Source organism: Pteropus vampyrus, unplaced genomic scaffold (genome assembly GCF_000151845.1).
Source record: "Pteropus vampyrus isolate Shadow unplaced genomic scaffold, Pvam_2.0 Scaffold273, whole genome shotgun sequence".
In the NCBI taxonomy this organism is placed as follows: Eukaryota; Metazoa; Chordata; class Mammalia; order Chiroptera; family Pteropodidae; genus Pteropus; species Pteropus vampyrus.
Genome location: NW_011889054.1, coordinates 836190 through 860340, shown reverse-complemented (window position 1 = coordinate 860340; position 24151 = coordinate 836190). Strand labels below are relative to the sequence as shown.

Here is a 24151-nt window from a genome sequence, read left to right as displayed (position 1 = left end):
TAACCACCCTTCAGTATGTGCAGGTTATTAGTATTATTTTTACATTGTCGAGATGAATAATATCCACAATGTGTTCTGTAAACATAAATTTCACAATTTAATTTTAGTTGTAGGCTTCATAGACACAGGATTTTCTACAAGTTCTTTTCTCAAGTTGACTGAATTTAAACATCTTTTAGTTACGGTTTTATTATTTCAAGAATAGTTGATGAGTACTTTATCCCCTGCCTTTTTGTCTGTTGTGAATCTTTATAGAGTTCCCTCCTTACTTTGTGGACATGGCTCCAGTAGCTTCTGGCATTAAGGGTTACTCTGGAGAAGACTCAGATTTCCCCCTTTGATCCTGGCTTGATTTTTCTGCCTAGAGGTTTGGTATATGGTGTTTGCTCTAAGGAAGCTACCCAAACATATTCACATATTTAGACACAGAAGCTTACTGTTAAAAACAGAAATTCTACCACTTTCTTATACCCTCTAATTTCAAGATTTGACAAAACAGTATGGTCATGGAACATTTGAAAGCATATTGGATTTTCTTGGAGTTTAGAAGAGAGAGCTTTGATAGATTTGGGCCCTCTAATCACAGGATCATGAAATGAGAGTGTCTAGAGGAAAATGCAAGAAAAGGTATTCAGGCCTAATTTATTCCACCTGTTGGCTTCTAGTCAAGCCTGTATATTTAACCATCATTCCTCAAGTAAAGCTGCTTAGATTGGTTATTTTGGCTATAAGTTTATAATACTAAATGTTCAGATTCCAGGTTTCTTTCTTTCTTTTTTTTTTTTAAGACCTTAAAATCATCTTACTAGGAAACATATTTTGCAATCACTTTTAGAAACCTTTCCACTATACCAATAACCTAGAATTGTTATCTTCAGCTTCTTTATCTACAGCACATAGACAGGTAGCTTTTGTTTATGCCTGCATTATTCATGTACCCTTATGATGCAGGCATTCTGGAGCCGGCCTTACTGGGTTAAATCCTGACTCTGCCATTATAAGCTTGAGTGGCCTTGGACACATTATTTTGCAGTCTATGCCTGTCTTCTATGGTTGTTGTAAAGATTAAATGCATACTCTATTATATATATAAAGTGCTTAAATCTGTGCCTGCCTAGCATACGTAATTGCTCAAAGATAGCCATTTTTCTGTCCTTACTATATGTGGTTATATTAATTTTATACTGTATAAAAAATTTCTCTACTTTGATTCAAAACAATGTTGTAAAAGTTATACTCCTATCCCAGTTCTTTAAATCATTTGATTTAAAGCATTAGATTTCATGATTTTATCTCCTCACTAGTCACTTCTAGTCTGAAGAGTATTAAACATGTTTGTAATTTTGTTTTGGGTGGAGTTTAATTTTTACTGAACAACTGAAAAAAAGAAATACATCACCTAGTCATGTGTTATCTTGCTAATCTGAAGTTGAATACTCAAATAACCAATACCATGACAGAACTTGCCTATATAGTTCTCTTAGAACTCAGTAAATTCAAAGACCCAGAAGTAGAACTTCCCTATTCCTATCTCCCTAGTCAGGTTAACAAACAAACAAACAAATAAACAAAACATTGGAGGTGGTGTGTGTGGGATTTTTTTCCCCATTCCAGAGACTTTTTTTTTTTTTAATTTCCAATTACCATTGACATACAATATTATATTAGTTTCAAGTGTACAACATAATCATTAAATATGTAAATAACTTACGAAGTGATCACCTCAATAAGCCAGAGACTGTTCTTACTTCCCAAGGTCACAAGTCACTACCTTTCCAGTACCTGTACCATCTCCTTGTCCTGCCAGCATCTACACTAGGAATCAGAATGTCTCAGGACATTTTCAACGAATGTGGGTCAGACTTTGTTCTCAAGTAAGGTTTATAATTCTTTCTAAAACCAACCAGAGTTGCAAAATATAGTGCATTAAATTTGGCTGATGATGTTGATCTCCATAGTGTTCTGTTAAAAAAAAAAAAAAAAAAAAGGTAGAGTCATCATGTATTTAAAAAATTCTTTGCCAAAAGCTATCCAAGCCATGGAATCTCAATTTTATTTGGCCTACTGGTATAAAAATCATGCCTGCTGAAATCACAAACCTTAAACAAATGATTCAAAAAGCAATATCCTGCATTTATTTAACAGTTCATAATGGATGTCATAATTAATCTCTCAATAGCCAGTGTTTCCCGAAAATGGTTATAAATTACAGGAGAGCAAAATGAGGAATTGGGAAATATTATAACTGAGCTTCTTCCATGAGAACTCACCTGGTATGCATTTAAGGGCTAAAACAAAAATCTCAAACTGCTCTATTTCAGCAGGTACAAATGCATAGTTGAGGTGTGACACTGTCATTATGTGCAGCTGTTATTACTTATTTTCTCTTTTAACACTGAGAATTTCAACATTCAATTTCAGAATGATAATATTCATTGGTACCCAGTACCTAATTCTAAATGTGTTATTACATATTTTAAAATGTTTTCTATGTAAAAATAAAAATAAAAAATTCAACACCATTTTCCATGTGGTTTTAATTTTATCATACTTTAGGAATTTTGGAAACTGTCTTTGCCTAGATGTTGAAAGAAAATGTTTTTTCTACAACAGCCAAGTCTTTCATACTTTAACTATTGGATCAGCTTCTCCTTATGTAGAGCCTATTTCTACAAAAGAAAAGAGTGGCAACTGTACAATTTACATAAAACATTTGCAACTTGCCTTATTGAGCAAATTGCCTGCTTAGCAATAGAATGCAGGGTTAAAAATAGGTGTATGTTTGACCAGACTCACTGCCTAAAGAGGAAATGGAGCTCTCTGGCTTCCTTGCTCTCCAAAGCCACTGTTTTATCCTACGAGGGTCATTCTCAGAAAAACTTCTCAATTCCCAGGTTTTCTTCAGCATGAGCATCTGAAGAATTAGAAACTAAACTTTACACCCAGGATATACACTTATCTTTTCAAGAATGGTTTCATGTCTATACATGGCCAAGTGCGGAGTTACGAACCAGATAACCTTAGAAAGCAATGAGAATTTTTTACCACACACCCTGGGGAATTGTCTGTCATTAATGGAAAGTAGTTGGGTACCAACCCACTAGTTGTTTACTTCTAGTCCTAACAGATACCTAAAACATAGACATTCAAAACTTATTAGGGGAGCTCAGGGAGTTGAACTGGCCAACGAAGAGATATACTACTCCTCAGGGAAAGTCTAGCTAGAGAGGTGATATTTAGAAATATAAAATAAAACAAGAACAGCACACAACAGTGTGTAATTTGCTGTTTAATTATGTAGCACATGCCATAAATGCCAGTTGAAGGCAAAGATGAGAAATAGCTATGGGCTGGTACAGTTGGCGCCTTTCCTACAGGCCTGCCCTTATCTGAGCAGTGCCTTTGCGTGACATGGAAAAGGCCTTGCAGCACGTGGACACTGTGCCTGGCCAGCACCATGCGGCAGAGTTTCAGTTCCCACTGCCCCCCTTGGCATAGGACCTTGTGCAGTAAGTAACGTGACAAATGAACAAGGTGACTGTGCTCACTCAGCTTCCCCTTCAGAGATTTAAGTGTGGGGATGGACATATGAAGAGCTCCCAGAAGGATCTGCATACTTCCCCAGTAAGTGCATTTGGGGCTCCCTCTTAATGGAACTCTGCTTTGTCTGCATTCTTTTCCAGGTTCCTTCCTTTTATTATTGGTCTTCATGATTGTCTCTCTAACAGTTTGCATCATTGTGTATTCTAAAGCACCTATAACAGTGCCGTGTACAAAATAGGTGCTCAGATAATAAGTAGAATAAAATATTTCACACATCATCCCCAATAAATGATAGGAGGAATACTGTCAAAGGAAAAATAGTCCAGAAGGCCTAGGAAATAATGTATTCTGTTAACCTTAACAAGGGGGACAGGAAATACCTGTTGTCATAGACTTGGAAATATCCAAGATCATGTTTTGGGAGATTTCCTGGGTGCTTTTCTAAATATACACTTTAATATTAACTTTGTGCATGCTCTGGTTACTTACCTATCTAGATAACATATTTTGTTACCATACACTTGGACCCCAGGCATATGTTCTTCCTGGTGCACCATATCCATTTCTTCTCACTCTCTAGTGCTATACCGTGGCGTAATATATACATACAGCTCTGCAGGGCTGGATGTCTGTCAAACCGAATAATGTAAATAATTGGAGCAAGAGCTTTGTTACTAGACATCTAGGTCTGAGGAAAAAGAAAATGTTCTAGTAGGTGAAACCTAGCCTGGATTTGGTTTGTTCCTTTTCAAACTCTTATCCATTATGAATCAGCAAGCAGGGAGCAAAAGACACTTCCAATAAAATGAGTAGAACAGTTGTGTATGATGGATGGAGAACATTAAGAAGCATGAGATTTTTGTCTTACAATTCAGATTCTTATGTCCCATATTGAAAAACAGGAAAACAGCGGAAGAGTGGGGTAGGGGGAGTGCGCTCTAAATGCTGCCTAGAGTGTGGGATGGGTTTAAATCTCTGTAAAGGATGTCTTTGACCTACATGTGCTATATCCTCAGTTATCCAGAGCAGAGTCACTTCAGGTGAGAGAAGCACATGATCCAGAGCCACTGGAGTATTCTCTGCTAGTTAATGCATTCTGAGAGGCAAGCTGGCGAGGGCTGTTGCATACAACTAGTTTAGGCCACATGAGACCCTGGCACTGTAAGGAAAGTGAAAGGGAGTTATATGAATACGTAAGAATGTTCATAAGTACTTACTGCCTGTAGTTAATTCATTTCCTTAAAGATTTGCTTTTCAGGATAATATTTCAAAAGCAGAAATGATGTTTCTGTGATCATCTTGAGATGCAATCTCTATATAACAGCATCCATTATATCTCATGGGCATTTTTACAGGCACAATAATATCAAGATCAAGATATTCAGTGATTCTAGCAACTAAACCAAATATTAATACATGGAGTGTGAAACAGATAATTCTAACAGATTGAATGTGGGTGTTTTCTGGGGCTCAGAACACTGTTGCGTAGTTTTCCACTGTACTATATTTAACAGAGGCTTTTTATAATGCAGCAATACTAATTAATAATTTTTCTACTTCAGAGTGGCTGACCATGGTAGATATGATATCAGCAGAACGTATTATCAATTCTAAGAATGGCGATTTTATGTTGCATTAGTGGAAGTGGATCCTACTGCTATACTGCTGAGATGGTACAGTTTTTCCACCAAAAAATAATTGGCTTTTGTCAACAGTATCTAGAGCACCCACCATATAAAAACATAGTATGAGAAACCAGGAGAATAAAAATACAAGGCACAATTTCTCCTCAGATTCATGGAACTGTTGAAATGTATATTTGCCTGCTGACGTAATTAATGCTCGATGTCTAAACCAATTTTTAGCAGAGTTCCAGAGGTTTCTTCATGGCTCACTCTATAGGACAGAATTCCTAATTTTTCCTCATCTTCCTCTTGTACACTACCATCTTGACAGGTAACCAGTGTCTACAGTATCTGGCACAGACTTCCTTTTTCCTCACTGTAGATCTTTGATTTTAGAGTGGCTGACTAAATATACAAACAGAATATGGGCCAACCTTTTTTGATTATGCATCCCTTTGATACAAATTATTTTGGCTTTTGTTGAAATTACGCTTCATAAAATTTTGAGTCCTTTGTAATATAAAACATTTTAATGTTTTTTTAAAAATTTAATTAATACTATGCGACAGTAATTCAGTGGTTTGGTTCTAAGTTCAGTTTAATTCAGTATTTATTTTTAATGTCTCATAATTGAAAGGATATCACGTAAGATATGTAGCTGTAAATGGAAGGAACTGTATCATTGGCTGTGCCTACTAAATCATCGTGCTCGTTTTCAATTCCATTCACCAATTCAAAGATTTTTAAAATTGAAATTTTGCTAGTAAATTTCCATCTTCACTGATGTCAGCCAGCTGCTCTTTCAAACTAATCGAAAGGTGTTACATTATTCATCTTTAACAAATCGGTTAAAAACTCCACTGAAACTCTTTAAAAGATTTTTCACCCCAAGTTTTTCACGCACTTACATATGATAGTTTTTGCGTCCAGGGTCACACCTTACATTGGTTTTGACAGCAAAATCACATCACAATGGAAACATTTCCAAATATCGATTTTCAAAATGCTCTTTTCACAGCACACGTTTCCTAGCAATTTCTCTCACACTATTGTTAAAATGCTCTTTGACCTTGAAGAAATAGATTAAATGTTTACTTTTATTAAAATATCAGCCAAATAGGCTGTTCCTTCATCCCATCATGACAATGGGGGGCGGGGGGAGAGAGGTCAGCATATTTAAAACACTTGTCATTTTGTAAAAGAAAAATGTGCAACTCATCTTTTTTAAGTTATCCAGTTCTAGAAAGTGGTTTGCCTTCATATAATTAGAAAACCACTTGTGGCTCAAAATATCTGATCATTCCCCTTCTCATTCTAAACTGTTGTCAGGATTCTACTCTTTAAGATAATAAAATCTGTAAATTACTAACTGGGGACATATTAGTGGAGCTATGCAGCAACACACCGAAAGTGTGAAGGAGACAGGACTCCCCAGAAACCTGCTGCCTCCCTCTCAAGACTCCTGGACACCCCGCACGACTGTCAGATGAGCGAGGGGGCCATTGTTTTTCTATCCATTAAATATAGTTAAAACTTATTATCTTTCTCCTTTTCTGATTAAACACATAGATTTTGATAGTTCTTTCTACGCCCATGGGTGATTATGTACCCGTGCTCTGGAGACCAAAGTCTCCACCAGTGTTTCTCAATTCTGACTGTACATTAGACCACCTAAGGTGCGGTAAACAAACCTTGGCCACTTCCCAGACCAATTCAATTGTAATCTCCAAGGGTGGGACCTAGACATGAGTGTTTTTTAATGTTCTCTAGTTGATTCTAATGTTCATCCAAATACTAATACCTAGTACAAGTAAGTAATACTTATTATCACTTAGTACAAGGGTTACATCAGCCCTTCCACTGTTTTCTGTATCATCCTTCTGGGCTCTCAAGGCTGCTGGTGTGCCACAAACTGCAGCTGTGTCCAAAGCAGCCACAAGCTCCTAGACAGGACTATTATTGCTGTTGCATGGCACAGGGAATTTTATGGTGTACAAACATAACACTTTCACATCTACAAAGCCAAGTTAGTAGGTAGGTCTTTTCTTGGCCTTTATGCTTTATTTGTTGAGCAAAGCAGGGAACATAGCATGGTGTGAGCTTCTCATTGCAAGATAAATGAATGCTGTTGTGGAGAAGCTAGGAGTTATAGAATGGCTACCTCAAAAAAACGTTGAGTTAGAAGTGTGAGGAGGAGTGGAATCAAAAAGGTACGTTATCAATAGTGTTAGTGGGAAATTCAGTTTTCGTTTTATTGCTTGCTCTGTAAGCAGTCCTACGCCATCAGATAAGAATAATAACTTTTGAATAAAATTAACACAATTATGACTCAAAGATAGTACTCATTGGCTGAGTGTGTATTCACCCTTTATCTAACATTGATAACACAGTACCAGAGTTAAAAATTTTTAAATTGTAATATAGCCACTGCCCTAAGTTCTCCAAGTGATCCCAGCAGCCCCAGTCCTATCTGGGATGCTCCTGGCCTCTTTGTAGTCCACCAGGTGGATGTGAGACATGCAAGAGAAGTCCAGAGCTTGCTCTTCTGTTTGGTCAGTGGCCATGCCATACCATTGGTTAAATATTTTCATTTCACCCCAGCTTATGTTTGAATGAGCGTGTAATCATTAGGGCAAGGCATCTTAGCTATTCTCTAATCCAGTCCCAGTTACAGAAGTCAACACTTACCCTATAAAGGCTAAGAGACTAGTCAGAGGTCATACCATAGGCCCAGCCAGGCCTCCCAGCTTCCTGGACTGCTTCTGCTATTCACTGCTGGTCATTATTCCTTCTTAGTCTTATTAGATCGCAATTCTGGACAGATATATCGGAGAGGACGACAATTCAGTTCCGTTGTAGAAATATTTATTGAGTAGCCCTAGCATTGTGCTAGAATATAAGAAATATTAGATACTCCCTACCCTCACTTCCGTGAAGAATTATTGCTCTCTCCCATCATTATTGACAATAGCGAGAGGCAGACGGGTAGCCTACTTGGCTACAGCCTCTTATCCTCTTGAATGTCCCTTTAAAAAATTTGGCCCCTTTAAAAAATTTGTTTGTACTAGACCAACTAGGCCTGTAGACCGTTAGCTCACTTCTAGGCTTCTTGAGTCCTCTCATCCAACTCTGCCCCAGACATAGGTTGATCCTAAGTCGTGGTTTGCCCAAGACACCTGTAGTTTACACCTTTTGCCCCAGCATCCCACCAGTTCAGCATTTGCTCCAGTGTTTCATTTTTTAATGAAGCATTCTCTTTAATAGCTGCACCAAAAAAAGCCAGGATGGATTTGATAGACTTTCATTTTGTATTGCCAGATTTTGCCCATGCCATTGAACAGATTTCTCACTTTAACACTTGGTTAAATCTGAAAGATGTTCCAACTCTTTTCCAAATCCTTCCCAGATGCAGTGCAACTCTATCTCCCTTTCAAGACAGCACGTGGGAACTCATTGCTAATATGGAGTCAGTTTGGAAAAGAGTGATGAGGGGCGGTCAACTCCTTTCAGCCCCTGAGGTAGTATAGAGGATGTGGCGCTGCTGTCTTTATCATCCGTATGCAGTTATTAGTCAATCAGGCTGTGCTCTGGTCTGTCTGTAACTGTGAGGTCCACTAAAACACCACACCGTCATTGAGCAGGATCAGTGGGAGATTATGTTAGGTGTCTGTGAAAAATCAAAGCTGAGCAGTCTTGCCACGGTGGTCTGAAAACTTTTGCTTCAATGGCTTTATCATTTATTGTTTGTTGTACATCTTTTAGTGTTTGTTTTGTTTGATCATGCTTTTATTTTGCAATAAATCTTTTGGGCCATAATAAGCTTTAAAAAATACCTGAAAATGCATGTTTAGCAAAAAATTAAATACAGAATTTTTGTTTCTCAAGAAAGTTAACGATAATGTGTAACTTATACAAAATGGTTTGTCGATATTTAGCATCCACCATTGTAGCCATAGTGATATCATCAACCACACACAATTGAAAGGACACAGATCTGAAAAACTATCAGCATCTACTTCAAAGGTTAGCTGTTATTTTCAGAAGATTATGCCCAAAGATGATATTTTAACACTAAATGTATTTTTATACCACTTTGTGAAGCATGACTTTTCATTTAGATCAACTGACTTTCCTTCCAAATTAATTTAACTCATTTTTATCCCAACTTTTCTTATACATGTACAAAAAATGAAGCAATAGCTATTAATCTCTTAAATCCCTTAGCAAAAGAAAATCTTTATACATAGCTCTTGTTTTGATTTCCCCCTGCCCCTTAATTCATGGGATCAAGGTGAATTTTGAAAGTTCATTCTGGTAAACTGAAATATCCATCATATTTTGAATAATACGACAAATGCTTTTGCTACTTAAAAAAATGTTTAAAATAAAAGTATTTTGTGATAATTACATAAATATAGTTCTTGATGGTGCATGGTGACATGATAGATAAAACACTTATTAAATTAAGAAGCCTGTGGAGCAGAAATGTACTTGAAATTAGTTATGACTCACATATAAGTCATAATTGTGTCCAAGCAAGCTATGATAATCTACTAGTCATGAGTTTCATCTCCTAAAAGTATTTGTAAAAGAATAATAGTATCAACTAATACATAAAAATAGTTCCTATGAAAATATTTGAACTGAAGTATTTACATATTTGCATTTGAAAAAATAATGGAGTAAAGAATAACTTCCATTTAGCCCAATTTGTTCTGGGCTTCACAAATATTTCAGCCCCTAAAAGAGGATATCTCTGAATTAAAAATATTAAGATCTATAGAGAAAGACCCAGTTGAAAATGTTAACAGTTTCAAATTTATTAACCTAAATGGTTAATCCAATTTCGAAGAATATTACAGGCATTTTTATGAAATACTTAAATATATAATATAACCATGTTGAAAAAAATACAGTCTTCTGAAAACTGTCAGGGACACAATATTAGGAACAGATATAGCTAAGAACATGACTAAATGAAATGAATGAACTAAGAAAAATTCTGCTCATTTTTTTTTACTTTAACCTACACATATATATGTAAATTTTACTTTGAAAAATTTTATATTTGAGAACATTTTAATAATATCAATGTAATAAGAATGATTTATTGGTCAATGAATAGTATTTCAAACATATATAACATTAACTTTTTAGTAACCATGTTCATACTCAAAAGTGTCATGTTGACTATAAACTATATCATCATGTTCTCATTAGAAAGTTACAGGTTTCTCAACATTGGTCCAAGTAATTTACAATTGATTTTTTTCCACAATCTTTCTGAAATTTGGGTCCTTTCTCAAAGTGACAAATTATATAACTTATTTACCCTCAAAAAAATATTATTTTAATTTACCAGAAAAAAATAATCCCTAGTGAGTTGTAGGTTTCTTTATTTTTCTTACATTCTTGCTACTTAGATTCTAAACATTTCATTACTCTTCTTCATAGGACAAGTCGGCACCATTTCTGTCCTTTCTTTTTACATTCTTTCTTTTGGAATCTTTTCTTGCTCTCTGAATTCAAGGGATATTTAAATAAGCATACTAAGAAGCTTCTTTTCTTCACAAGGTTCTGGCACCATGAACCTTTCACTTTCAATTCTCCTGAACACAATTTCTGAAGCCGCAGCGGTCAGGTTTCACATCGGATGTCCCAGAAAGATTATTTCCTGTGCAGGACTCTTGAATTCCTGAGAGCATCTGGGCCACCCTTCCTTAAGAAGCTTGTTCTTTTTATTTTTTTCTGGCTTTGTTTGAAAGTCTACCAAGCTGAACAAGGGAATCATCTCTATCTATTTTTCCTGTTGTCAAACAAAATAAAATCCCAAACCAGCAGCAGCATGCTCCCTTGGTTAATAAGATTGTAGGAGGACAGACATTGCAAAGGGCTAAATGATTAGGTTTTTCTGAGACATAATACCAGGAAATGAACCACATGCAAAAAGTAATCTCAAAAAGAAAGATGATCTGATTCCGTAAAGCAGGCATTTACCTAGGATACTAGAGTTGGGGGAGCATCAGTTAATTAATTGTTTTGTTTGTGTAAAATCAACCCCCAGTTAGTTCTTGGGAATCTTGTTCTCTAGTCAGCATTTTTCAAAATGTGATCAATGAGAAGACCAGGCTCAATGACTGATCTGAGGGAGAAAAAGCTGCCATGGACAAATAAGTTTGAGAAATACAATAATATCTTCAACCCTACCCTGTGCTCATGTGTTCCTAACACCATTACCTTGTTAAAGGTTCTGAATTCTGCAGTAGAGACATCTATTTGACCTTTTATAACCATCATTGTACACATTTATCTGATTTTGACTTTAGAACCCATTTTTCAAATAAGCAGCCATTAAATCCCAAGTAACTAATGTTCCTCAAATATTCTTTGATGGCAACTGTACAGGTATACCTAATTATTTTGAATGTTAATGAATATGCATATCTTTAAAAGAGTCCCCTCTTCTAATTTCTTCTTTATCACTGAATTTGTATGAATTTTTTGAAAATAAACTTTTATAGTACTCATTTTATATATATATACACACACATTGATATGTAGTTATATATTCCCATAGTATGATATCGCTGTCATCATCATGAAGGTAATAAGTAGCATTTCAAATAGTGTAAAATTTTATATTGCATCCCAAGATTTTATGCATCTGAGGGCAAAATTCTTTGTAATGGAACCATGCAATTACATCAGTCAACAGAATTGCTGGGTTTATGTTATGCCATTCTGCATCAGGTATCTGAAATACATGTCATTGATACCGATCATTATGACATGGCAGACAAACATGAAGAAGGAAAAAGATAAGCAAAGAACAAAATAGAAGAATATATTACATGGAAAAAATTATAGTGGTATGACTAAAAAAGAGGTTGAGTTCTTTAAAAGAAAAATACTATTTTAAATAAAAAAAAATAAAAGGAAATATTTCCTTTACCCAAGAAGGAATCCATTGTATATCAAAATAAGCAAATACAGCTTACAGTGAAGCAAAGCCAAAGGAAGAAAAATACTTTCAGCAAATTTTGGGGGGGAAACAGTATACCTTATAGTCATTAATTACATGGCAAATACTATAATGGAGATTAATAATAAAAATTAATGATGGAAGAACAAATTTAATAATGGTATAATAAATTTGTAAAATCTTAGTGTAGAATAATATGTGACAGTTTAGCAAACTTTCTTACCTAATTTTATTTAACATAAATTCTCTGCTTTATCAGTGTCCAGTGCATTACCTGACACATGGTAGATAAATGTTATTGATATATTTATTAATGGTAATTTTGAGATACTGCAAGAATTCAGGTAATTATACTTGTTTGAGGCATTTTACTATCAACTCTTTTAATTTCCTAACATCCCTACAATATATTACTTGCTCCATTTTATAGATGAGGAAGCTGAGGTTCAGGAAGCTTGAGTGATGTGCATAAAGACACAGGGCTGGAATGTGACAGTTATGATTGAAGCCTGGTTTGATCTCAAGCTGTTTTTTAGTCTTCCTCTTCTCTCCTGGTTCTCTGGATTTCTCAGTAAGAGATTCAGTGGTCTCCTCATGTACCAGGATGAAGAAGGACATGGGTGCTTAGCAAAGGAAAATCAGTAAATCCCTAGCTCTGAAGGATTCTACATGGAGGATTTATAAGCTTCATCAGAGACTCCAAAAGGCTGTGTCACGTAGTAATTTGTAATTTTGCTGAGCCACAAGTTAAATCATAAACACGGAGAGGCTGAACTGTGGGAATGAATCACTTGCTGCGTGAACCCAGCTAGCAGCAGCTCAGTGTGACTTTGCTGTTCTGTGTCATTTATGCAGTAATGCTCATAAAAAGATGCATCCATGACTATCCCTATGTTTATAATGCACTTAATGAAGGTCAGCTGTTCAAATTGTGATGCAGTCAGAGACGGTGATGGTCTAAGAAAGGACAGTTCTTGCCCAAGTTTTCTATAGGAAATTTTATACTAAGGGGTGCTCGCAAATTTGAGGACCCAGAGATCCAATATCCAGTATGATCTCCATAATATTATTTCACATCTGAGCCAATTAAGGTTTGGGTGGCTTGCCCAAGGCCACAGAAGCTAGTAGATGTGTACACCGCAGTTTGTTTTTTCTGCTATTTTTCCTTGTCTGTTGCTTTTTAAATAACTAGTAGCTTTAGGTGTTTAGGCTTTGCCTGTACATGCATTCTGTCCTCTAACACTCTAAGATAGGTGCTGTTATTACCCCATTTCACCGATGTTAAATAGCTCGCCCAAGGTCAAGCTCAGTTTGTACAATGTGAAGGTAGGATTACAACACAGCAATCTGATCTCAGAGTTCATTCTTTTACCTTGTACTTCCTTTGAGCAGAGAACAAAACAAAAAGCCTAAGATTCTTTTTTCACAGTTTATTTAGGAGTCTGCAGTTTGTTTTTTCTCTAGAGTCAAATGCCAAAATGAAAATAAGCACCAAGGAAAAAAAGAGATGATGTGAGTCTCAGTTCAGAATTAAAACGGACTCCAACAGTGTTTCACAGACTTTTTCCAACTTAGAGGTGTGTGTTGGGCATCTCTCTAAACAGAACAGATTTAATGGGTTGAATATTTGTGTCTAAGAGCTTCCACAAATGTGGGAATTACCATTTGGTTTTCTACTTCTGGAGTACAGGAGCTGGAATAGGTGTAACATTCCAGCCTAAAACCACGCTAAGGTGTTAATGAGTTTTTGAAAATCCTTCCAAAGTGACTATAAGATCCTTTTTGTTTCATCTTAGTCTGTGGAAAGAGTAAGACCCACTTTGGTGGGAACTCGGTTCTTCCTTCCCTTTGCTGAAGTAACCATGGAAATTTCAACATATCTTAGGATTTACCTGAATTTTATGACCACCAAATCATGAAAACAAGCTATTACCACATTGGCATATCTTGTGGTTTCCATGTGGTCTTTCCCTAGAATTCTGCCAGAGTTCCTGAGTAGCTACTTAGTTCTCACAATGTTTCCTCTGAGACTTGCCACCAGTTTGCTAAGAATTCTGAAAGCCAGCATTCACCATTAAATATTTCCATCCAGTGTGCTCAACTGTAACTTAAAAAGAAATAGAATTATATTTTACATTTTGTTTTTATGATTAATTAACTCATATCTGTTTAGATTTTTTGTGTACAGTGTTCATAATAAAAAGGATAGTTGTAATCGACTTGTTATTTATAATATTAGAAATGACTTCTTTCCTTTTTATCATAGTCTTTTTCATTAGTATTGTTTATTTTTACATAATTACTTATAATTTTTACTACTATTCACATTGGACATTTGGGAAAAATTGAAAAGGGTCTCATTCATCTTCTTACTCTAGCATATTAAAAAACGTTCTTTCTGTATACAGAATATTATAAAAAAAGTGAGCAGATTAAACTTCCATTGGGGACATTTATATAGGCAATTTTAAAATTCTATGTGTATGTTGAAAACTTCTGTCATACTTTTAAATAACTTAGAGAGAACTTCACTTGAAATCTCTTACATAAATGCAAATTATATAGCTGATTATATTTGAATGTCATTTTCCAAAAGAGTAAGGATAGAATTAAACAACAAAGCTTAGGAGGCAGTAAAAGTGACTTAGAAATTCTGACCTGGGTAAATGCAAAGTGGTGATCTGTGTTTTTTGAGGGCTATATACTTTCATGGATGCTGGAGGTTGGCTTCTAAGTTATGGTTCATAGCTGGTATGTTTTATATTATAGCTTTCACTTTGGAGATTAATTTGAATTAATAGTGTGAAACTTCCTCACTAGACTGTCTCCCCCCTGTTCCCTCTCTCCCTCAGCTAAAAGAAAGTGCCATGTTTATTTTGTCCAGCAAACCTTTGTTCATCTATTCTTTCTTTTTGGTTGAAAGCATCACACGTTTTCATCTCTACCTGGTAGATAAACCATATCTTCTTTGTGACACCTTGTTTGACCTCCTTTGTCTGTACTGAGTTCTACTTGCTCAATCCACATGTAGCATTACTCATGTACAGACTTAACTGTGATCTGTTCTATATTGTCAGGCACTGTTGAGAATAGTGAAGTCTTGTTTCAATAAATGATATTATGTGCTCCTAGAGAGACCATGTCATAACTGTATTCATTGTAGATGTGTTTATTATATATTTATATTCATAGTTTATGGCTAGATGAAACCTTAGACAAATAATTTGGTCCAATTGCTTCATCTTATGGACAAGAAAAATGAAATTATAAAGATGTAAAAGAGTTTCTTCTAAGGGTTATAGCTAGTGTTAGGGTTAAAGCTGAGACTAAAAGTTAGATGTCCTGATTTTCAGTATAATACAGTTTCCACTCTTCCTTGCATTCGTCACTCAACAAATACTTAGCATCTACCAGGTGGCAGGCACTCTGCTCAGCCATGATACTGCAATGCTGAGCTTGTCTTTGAACTTAAACTGTGATTGGGGAGGAAGATATTAACAAATACCACAAATACATGTAAACCAGCTGCCGGGATAAGAGCTGTTAAGGATTATGTAGTGCAGTGAGAATTGGTAATGGATGGAAGATTTCCTCAAGAAACTATCACCTGTAGAACTTGGTATTTATATGATTTGTTAAATGCACTTAAATTAGACAGACATTTGTTGTACATTCACTCTGGTTGGATCCCAAAAGAAATTAAGAGTCAGTTAAGCTACAGCCTCTGCACTCAATGTATAGTCTATAAGAGGGATAAGTCAAGATGTAACAATTAACATAAAGCAAAATGTAGAAGTTTCATGGTTCAAAAAGAACAAGAGGTCACATTTTTAGGGAGAGGAGGAAAATCAGGAATAACTTCCTGTAAGAGATGGCGTATGATACAGTCCCAGAACAAAAGCTAAAGAAGGTACAGAAGGGAAGAGGGAAGACATTCCAGACATAGGAAGAAGCAAGCAGAGATAGACCCAATTAGGAAATTATAATTTTCTGAATAAAAATTGTTTCATTTTTACACGAGCAGGCTCTCAGTGGAAAGTTACAGTAATACACTATTGAGAATATTGTCTTTATTTAAATACCTTACAGTTAACTGAAATTAAGGATAGAAAGGTTGAAAATTCCCTCTCATTCCTACTACTGGAACATATAATCCTGTGCTTTGGTTGGCTGCCATCTGTATGGACCATTCCTCCCATTCCCATGCCCCATGGGAACCATGTCCAGTTCCCTAATTGCTATATTACTTAGCATCTCAATGGGGTCCAATAAACATTTAACCATAATAGTGAAAAGTATCTGGTATTTTGAAACTGTTTTCTCTGGCAGAAGCTAACTTCTCTAGAAACAGAAACAGAACTTCTTTTCCAAGTGACATGGCTGGCTTAGTGTAGTGAGTATGAAATTTGCTTTTAAAATACTGTCTACGTTAACCTGTGTCACTACATAGCTGTTACCCAGTTCAGAGAAAGGTTCAACCATTTATCCCTATGGATAGTTTAATAGTTTGTCAAAATAGTGTAGAAGAGTGCTGATAACTACTTAAATATTACCATGTATTAACCAGTGCCCAGCACCATGTTCTAGGTTCTGAGCAGGACATAGTGTTACTGGTCAAGCTTATTAGGGAAGCAAATGGAAAAGACTCTTTAAGAACAAATGCTACAAACGAATGGCCCCCAATCAAACTCAGGCACAGATACACTTTATCTTTTATAGGGTTGCTAAGGTTTAAAATTAGAGATATTTTACAGAAAAATCTAGATTTTTGGCTTCCATCGAAAAATTGGAAGACCTGGCAACAATGGACCTGCATTCTCAATGGCAGCAATTATTTGGAGCTAAGTGGCAGCTGCCCTCTTTAATTAGTGATCGTATTTCTCGGTGTGCCACGATTCCCATCACTCGCTATTGCCTGTATCCAGCCCGTTTTACTCTCTTTTATAGTTTTCTAGCCCTTATGAACATCTGTTAATGACTCGTGCTTTGGAGTGACCCTTGCTTCTGTGGGACTCTTATCTTTAGTTTCCCATAGCAATTCTGTAGACAGCCAGGCAATTAATTATGATCACAATGCATCTGTGTGGTTCTCTATAATGCGCGATGGTTCTGAAACTTTTGCATGCATCAGAATCATCTCAAGGGCCTCTTAAAATAGAGATTGCCAAGCCACGTTCATTTGCATTTCTGTCCGATTCCCAGGTGATGCTGCTGGTGAGTGGACCACCTTTTGAGAAGCACTGATTCTACAGATTATAACACAAAACAGAGTCACATGAGGCTGGTGGGGCAGTGTGTTCCCCACCAGGAATAACTTTTGGAAGGATTAAGCAATTTACCCAGGTCATAAGAAGAAGCAGAGTCTGATTCAAAACCCTATCTTTAAGAGTATATCTAGTAGGAAACCATCAATATATTCCCACTACTGCCCCCAGTTGCCCTCCAGAATCCTCCAGAGAACCTTGTAATATAGATGTGCCCATGGGTACTCTAATTTAGGATTATACTGAAGGTGATCATTGTCAAGTCTCAGGACACAAAGAGTTAGAACATGATCGTGTTTAGTAATCAAGAGCAGAAAAGCAGTGGTTGGATCTTGATGGTTGACATACCTGCTGGACAAGGTGGAGGAGACCCACACAACAAGTGTTTTGTGTTTGGAGGAGGTCTAATTCAGCAGGTCAAAGGCAGAGCAGATGGGTCTAGTGCAGTCTTTGGTATCAACACAGAACAACAGGTGCTATGGAACCAATTGGAACACACCACTGGGGATTCATTGGGGAGCCAGTGATGCTTCTGAAGGGTGAATCTCACGAGAAACTGGAGTGGGACTAGGGAACAGGACTCCAGGTTAGCAAGATCGCTGGTGGAATAACAAGGCAGGTTGTCTGGATAGGGACTTAGGTATAGAAAGCAAGTACAAGGATCTGTTTTCCAAGATTGGGGTCCAGGGTAGAGCTGGGGCTTCTCAGTTCCTAGATGAGATTGTTAAGATCAGAGGAGAACTAGCAAGGAAGGTGGTTTCTTCAGTCTTAGTATGTAGGGCTTCTTAAAATCTTATTAAAGTCAAGATTAGTCTAATGACATAGGGCCCTGCCACTCATGAGAAGAGAAGGAAGGAAAAGGGGCCTAACATAGATTAAATTTACTAAAATTCAGTCTGCTTAAAACTCTTATGAAAATGAATAATTAGGTCATCATGTGATCATGATAGTCATTCACTAACCTAGTTCAAAAGTTTGTGTTTCTATGTAAAATCAAGACTATTTGAATAAATTATTAGCCATCTGCCTCTAATTTCCAAGGTAATTAGTTATTATATTTGTTTGCATATTCATGTGTATGTACAATTTGCATATATATTACATTCATGAAACCTATTTTAATTGGAGTTATTAAGCAGGGGTATATATTATGGTTGATTTTGGGGGGGGAGGGGTGACCATACATTTTTATATCAATCTTATTGAAAAATTTTTAATCTCTTTACCTCTTTCCTGCTTAATGTTGTATAATGAAATAACGAAGTCCTTTTTCCTTGTTAAAAAATTGAATAAGGTCCTCAATCTGATAATGTAGGTAAGGCAGGTATAAAATACAGATTTTATAAGTTGAGGTCTGTGGGAATGGAGTGAGAATGGTTTCTGTTGTTCAAATTAAATCATTATTACTATTAACTGTTTTTCTAGTGGTTTTACACCTTATCTCAAAAGCGAACTATAGAAACTAGTCCTGAGTAGTTGAGGAGTCTAATTGAGTTCCTGCTAAGAAATAATACCCATGGGCTGTGTATATTATGCATCTGATTATAATAAACTATAAACAGAGGGGATAATTATTCCTGTCTTTTTTCGTTTAATAATATTAATTGCATTAGGATTATGATAATCACTGAAAAACGGTCACATTCCTTGTTCCAATGAGAGCTGAACACTCTGATTTCCTCTAGTCATCTTTAAGTAGCCTCAAGATTTACTCTACAGGGAAAGATGAGACTGGATTTCCTCAAAAAAATAAAATAAAATAAATAAGGCATTACTTTATTATAAACCAGTTTGTCAATTGTGTACAATGTAACATGCGAACCAAAGGCACTTTTCAAAGTGATGGAAACGAGATTAAAACTGCTATTGTTTTGTTTTTTGTTTTTTGTTTTAAATAGGCTCATGCACAATTAGTTCGAGAAGTTGATGTGGAGAAGGTGTCTGCTTTTGAGAATCCATACGTAGATGCAATAAAGAGTTTATGGAATGATCCTGGAATCCAGGAATGCTATGATAGACGACGAGAATATCAGCTATCTGACTCTACCAAATAGTAAGTATTCACCCAGGACATCCTTTGGATCTTTCTCTACTTTCATGTGCAGGTGCTCTGCAGTGGTAACTCTTTGTTCTGTGCTTTTTATGTAGTATCTGATTCAAACTTGAAAGTTAGGAAGTATCAATATTAAACTTATGCCAACCTCATAGAGGACTGGCATCAAGAGTTAGGGAGTGGGTTTTTTTTACTGTTTTCTGTTGGAAAAACAAACTCTAGAAGACTCTAGGAATCTGAGTTCACTAATCCATCTCTTTCCCCAAATTGTAAACCAGCAATTCTCAAACACATACTCCCTTATGATATGAAATCTTGTAATCATAATTTTTAATAAAAATTTCTAATCTTATTCTGCGCTAGGAAACACCTACACACAGTAAAAACTGCAAACAAATATGTTTGATTATTGCTTCTAAAACATCAGACTTCCTAGTTTCCAGCTTCCAGTTTCTTGACTGCTTTCTGGGAGCCACTATTATGTTGATGGATAGGTTTGCCTTTGCATGAAAATTGCATATGAGTCTAATTTTCTATGCATGCCAAAATTATTTTGCGAGCTGTCAGTCATGTGTCCTCAGAGAGATTTGCATCCTAGAGAGATCTTTGAGTTCTCTAGATTAAATCCCACCTAACAAAGAGAAAGTAGAGATTTGGCAGTCACTGGATTAATGTAATCAATGTAGTCAGCAATCTAGATAATCAGGCGCCTGAAAAATAGATTTTTTTGTGGTATTTAGCCAGATTTCTGTCTACATTAATTATGTTAACCAGCATTCACCTCTTGTGTTGGTTTTGGGCAAACAGAAGAATGGGTAAAAAATATGTAGCTGCCTCAGGCCAGTTCATATGATGAAATGACCCTCTGGATGAGAGCAGGATCATGGGGAAAATAAGGATCCCAGTAGGCTGATTGGCATCACTCAGTAATGCATAGAAGATCCAAGAGCTGTTCGGCTTTGTTTGTTTGTTTGTTTTCCTATGCTTTTACCCTAGTTCCAGGCATTTGTATAAGATAAGTTATAATTTGGGTCAGACACAGAAATGTTGCCTGGGCAAAACAGTTCTTGTATTTTTAAAGTAAATTTGAATTACATAATTCTGGATTGTGACATAGAGTGTTCATGAGCATTGTGTCAATCATACTTTATCTAATGTAAGCCCCTCACGTGCCTCTGAAATGTGTGCTCTCCTCGTTCCTTAATTTCTTTTTCCTTCTTCCACACTTTCACGTTCTTTCTATTCCCAGTCTTTCTCGTCTTCCATCTAACTGCCTGCCTTCACCCCTCTTCCCCATCTTCCTCCCTCTTTCCTTCCCTCCCTCTTTTCCTTGCTCCTGACCTCCTACTATATGTTTCTGTGAGCACAAAGATGAAAAAGATGCATTCAGCTCTTGTCTCTTCCAAATTCTGCCCCCTCAACCTTTGACCAGCTGTCTTTCTCTTACTTCCTGCACCCTCTGTCCTTCTGTTTCCTTTGCCATTTCAAATTTCATCTATCTCCCCATGTTGTTGTTGTGCTTTATCCCTCATTCCCTGTTCCTGCTCATTATGTCTTCTCTTATCATCTTGTTTACCCCTCTGCCCTCATCACTGATTCTCCTTTAATTCCTCTTCACTTCTCACTTTGCCACTGTGATGCCACTCCTGGCCCTTACTAATGAATAAATCTTCCATTTTAAAGGTATATTTATTAATTAATTCTCTACCTCTCATCATTTCTAACCTCTGTCTTTTTACTTTTATCATAAATCCTGTCTCTTCCTCCTCTCACCTGTTTCATTCTTTACCTGTCACTTATATCTGTTCTCCCTACAGAGAGGGCTTGCTATTTAGAGCATCAGGGCACCAATGTTTAATAATTATGTGCTTACCAGGATTAGGTCTCCCCCTTAGTCAACTGTTTTGCCTTCTGCTCCCGGTATAGGCCCTCTGAGAGATTCCACTTTGCCCCGTGGACACCTTTATTAGCTACTGTGGTTATATTCTTGATACAAGGCTCTACCACATGTCTAGTGGCATTCCCTTAGTTTAGATTTGTGGATTACTAAACAGGTACCCATTACTTACTATGAGAATTGGATGCTGCCACATCTACTGCTTTAGGACCAAGATCTATCCATCCGAGACAGTTTCTCCAGGCCCCTGTTAAAGCTGTGATTCTGGGAAAGCCACCATCTTAGAATGCTGTCACATACTCCGTGTCGACCATAACCGCCTGCTCTTGGGGCACATTGCTCATGCTAGAGCTAAAGATGTTGGGGCACCTGGGACAGGCTAATCTAAACCTTTCAAATGATTATTCTTTAAACAGTTCTTTCCCCTAATGAGAAATTGATTTTCTAAACTATGTGTGGGTATATGTGTATTCACATACACCTAATTCTTTTTTAACCATATATTTATGCAGAAATAATAAAGCAAATTATAATATGTTCTTATACCCATATTTCAGTATGCATCCCTTAAGGGGAAAAAGAACATTTTCTACATCCTAAATATAAAAGTAATTATCAGTTACTTTTATAATTCTAAACCTAGTTCATATTCAGACTTCTCATTTTCTTCCAACATGTCCTTTAGAGCTGGTCAATTTTAGGACTATACGTTGCATTTGGGTTGTGTCTCTTAAGTCTGTTTAAATGTAGTAGAGGCTTATTTTGCATTTCACTGGCTTGAATTGGCCTGATAGCCACCTCATGTCATGATTTAACTTTCTCTTCTGTCTGTTGGATTTTCTGTAAACTAGAAGTTACATTTGAAGACTTAATTAGATTCAAGTTAAACATTGAGTAGAATGTGTATTATGCAGTGATGTGCACTGGTTTACCCATCGTTGGTGAAGTTTCACCCCAGTATTAGGACACTGACACCCTAATTCTCTAGAAAACTCTGTTTACTTTAAGGAGAATAGAACCAATCAACTTTTGCTAGTTAGGTTAAGAGTTGTATGTGGAAACCTGAGTTATCTGGCTCCGTATTTCTGATCTCTTCCCAGGAAGTTTCAGCCCTTTTTTTTTTTTTTTTTTTTAGTTTCAAGCATACAGTACATTGGTTAGACATTTATATAGTTTATAAAACGATCCCCCTAATTGCTCTTTCTCTCCTCTGGCTCTCCACCTAGCCATTACATTAATGCTAACTGCATTCCCTATGCCATACTCCCCATCCCCGTGACCATCTATCAGCCACTAATTTGTACGTCTTTAACCCTTCACTCCTTTCTCTCAGCACTCTTTATAGATCACTGATGGAGGAACCCGGCTGGCCTGCCTTTATCCTACTACATCAAAGGCCTGAGTGTTAGTCACCATATTCTTTCCCCATCTTAGTCCCGGGCAGTTTTCTTGAGCCAGGAAAACTCTCCCAGCACAAGGATAGGACAAGTAGCATTTTAGATTCACCCGATTGCTGCTGTGTTCTACATATTTTTTCCAGTATAGTCCCTGCAAATACTCTGTGAACTACAGGGAGAACACTAATGAGGATATAGGTCCCATATTTTGAGCATCTCTGATTCCTAGTACTGAATGCATTTTCACAGAATAACTCAAAATAATTCCTTTCTCTGTATTCAGGTTAGTTGTTATGCCTTTTCCTTTCTGACTTTTTTGTGTACGTTCTGCTGGTGTGTCTTACCTCCTTTACTTCATGTGGGGTTCCTATGTTCTTTTTGCTCTCTTTGCAATTAAAATAAATTCTTCATTAATGTTGTGGACCTAATTTCTTATACAATATCATTACCTTACTGAAATCTCTCTGGATTTAGGACCGCCTTCTCTGAGTACACCATCTCTAGTTGTGGGTTTTTAGTTTAGATTTAGAGGGAACACAGAGATATCCAATTTCTAGCAGTGTGAGAATTGGGGCCTGCCAGGCACGTCTGCTTAAAGTTTGGAACATATCAGTTATTCTCTCCAGGACCGTGCTGGTTGTCAGAGTCAGCACAGGCCCCTTGCCAGGAATACTGAGCAGAGGCCAGGCATGCCTTTCTTCTTCTATCTAGTGAGCTCCTATTCATCCTTCAAGACCCAAATCAGGAGTCCCACGCACTGTAATTCTCACCCAACACCAAAAATAGTGAGTTGCTTTGCCATCTGTCTTTGTACACATCTCTTTTGTATCTGTTATCATGTTTACTAAAGTCTATCTACCCTAACCTTACTGCTCATGTTTGACCTTTATAGATGAAATAATAGATGCGTAATTTCCACTGTTTTAATGACCATGATGTAGATGCTATCTCTCTTCAGCCATTATGGATGAACAGTGAAGTTTCAGAGCTAAAGACATTCAAGTCTTTTTTCCTGCTGTTTTTGAATGTCAGATCTGGAAAGCTGTATTATCAAAAACAATAATAGCTGCTATTTGCTTAACACATGCTATGTTAGAGTCTGTGCTTAGTTATTTATATGAGTTATTTCATTTAATCTTCAAAGCCACCCAAAGTGGTAGACATTTCTTATTATCCCCATTAAACAGAGGAAGAAACCTGGTCTCAGAAAGGTTGAGTAACTTGTTCAAGGTCACACATTTAGTAAATGATAGGAGTAGGAGTTAAATTAAGATTTGCTGTCTCCAGAGCCCAAGTTTTTAACCACTGTGAAATACAGCCTCACAGAGGATGAATGGATGGGAGATAGATAGATAGATAGATAGATAGATAGATAGATAGATAGATAGAT

General features: G+C 36.6%; 1 protein-coding gene across 1 annotated transcript in view; it reads left to right on the top strand.

The window, feature by feature from the left end:
* Positions 1–24151, top strand: part of LOC105302452 (guanine nucleotide-binding protein G(q) subunit alpha) — a 284051-nt gene that overhangs the window by 169225 nt on the left and 90675 nt on the right. Inside the window, exon 3 of the mRNA XM_011375494.1 lies at positions 19313–19467. Coding sequence (XP_011373796.1) covers positions 19313–19467 — 155 coding nt within the window. The remainder of the gene's footprint in view (positions 1–19312; positions 19468–24151) is intronic.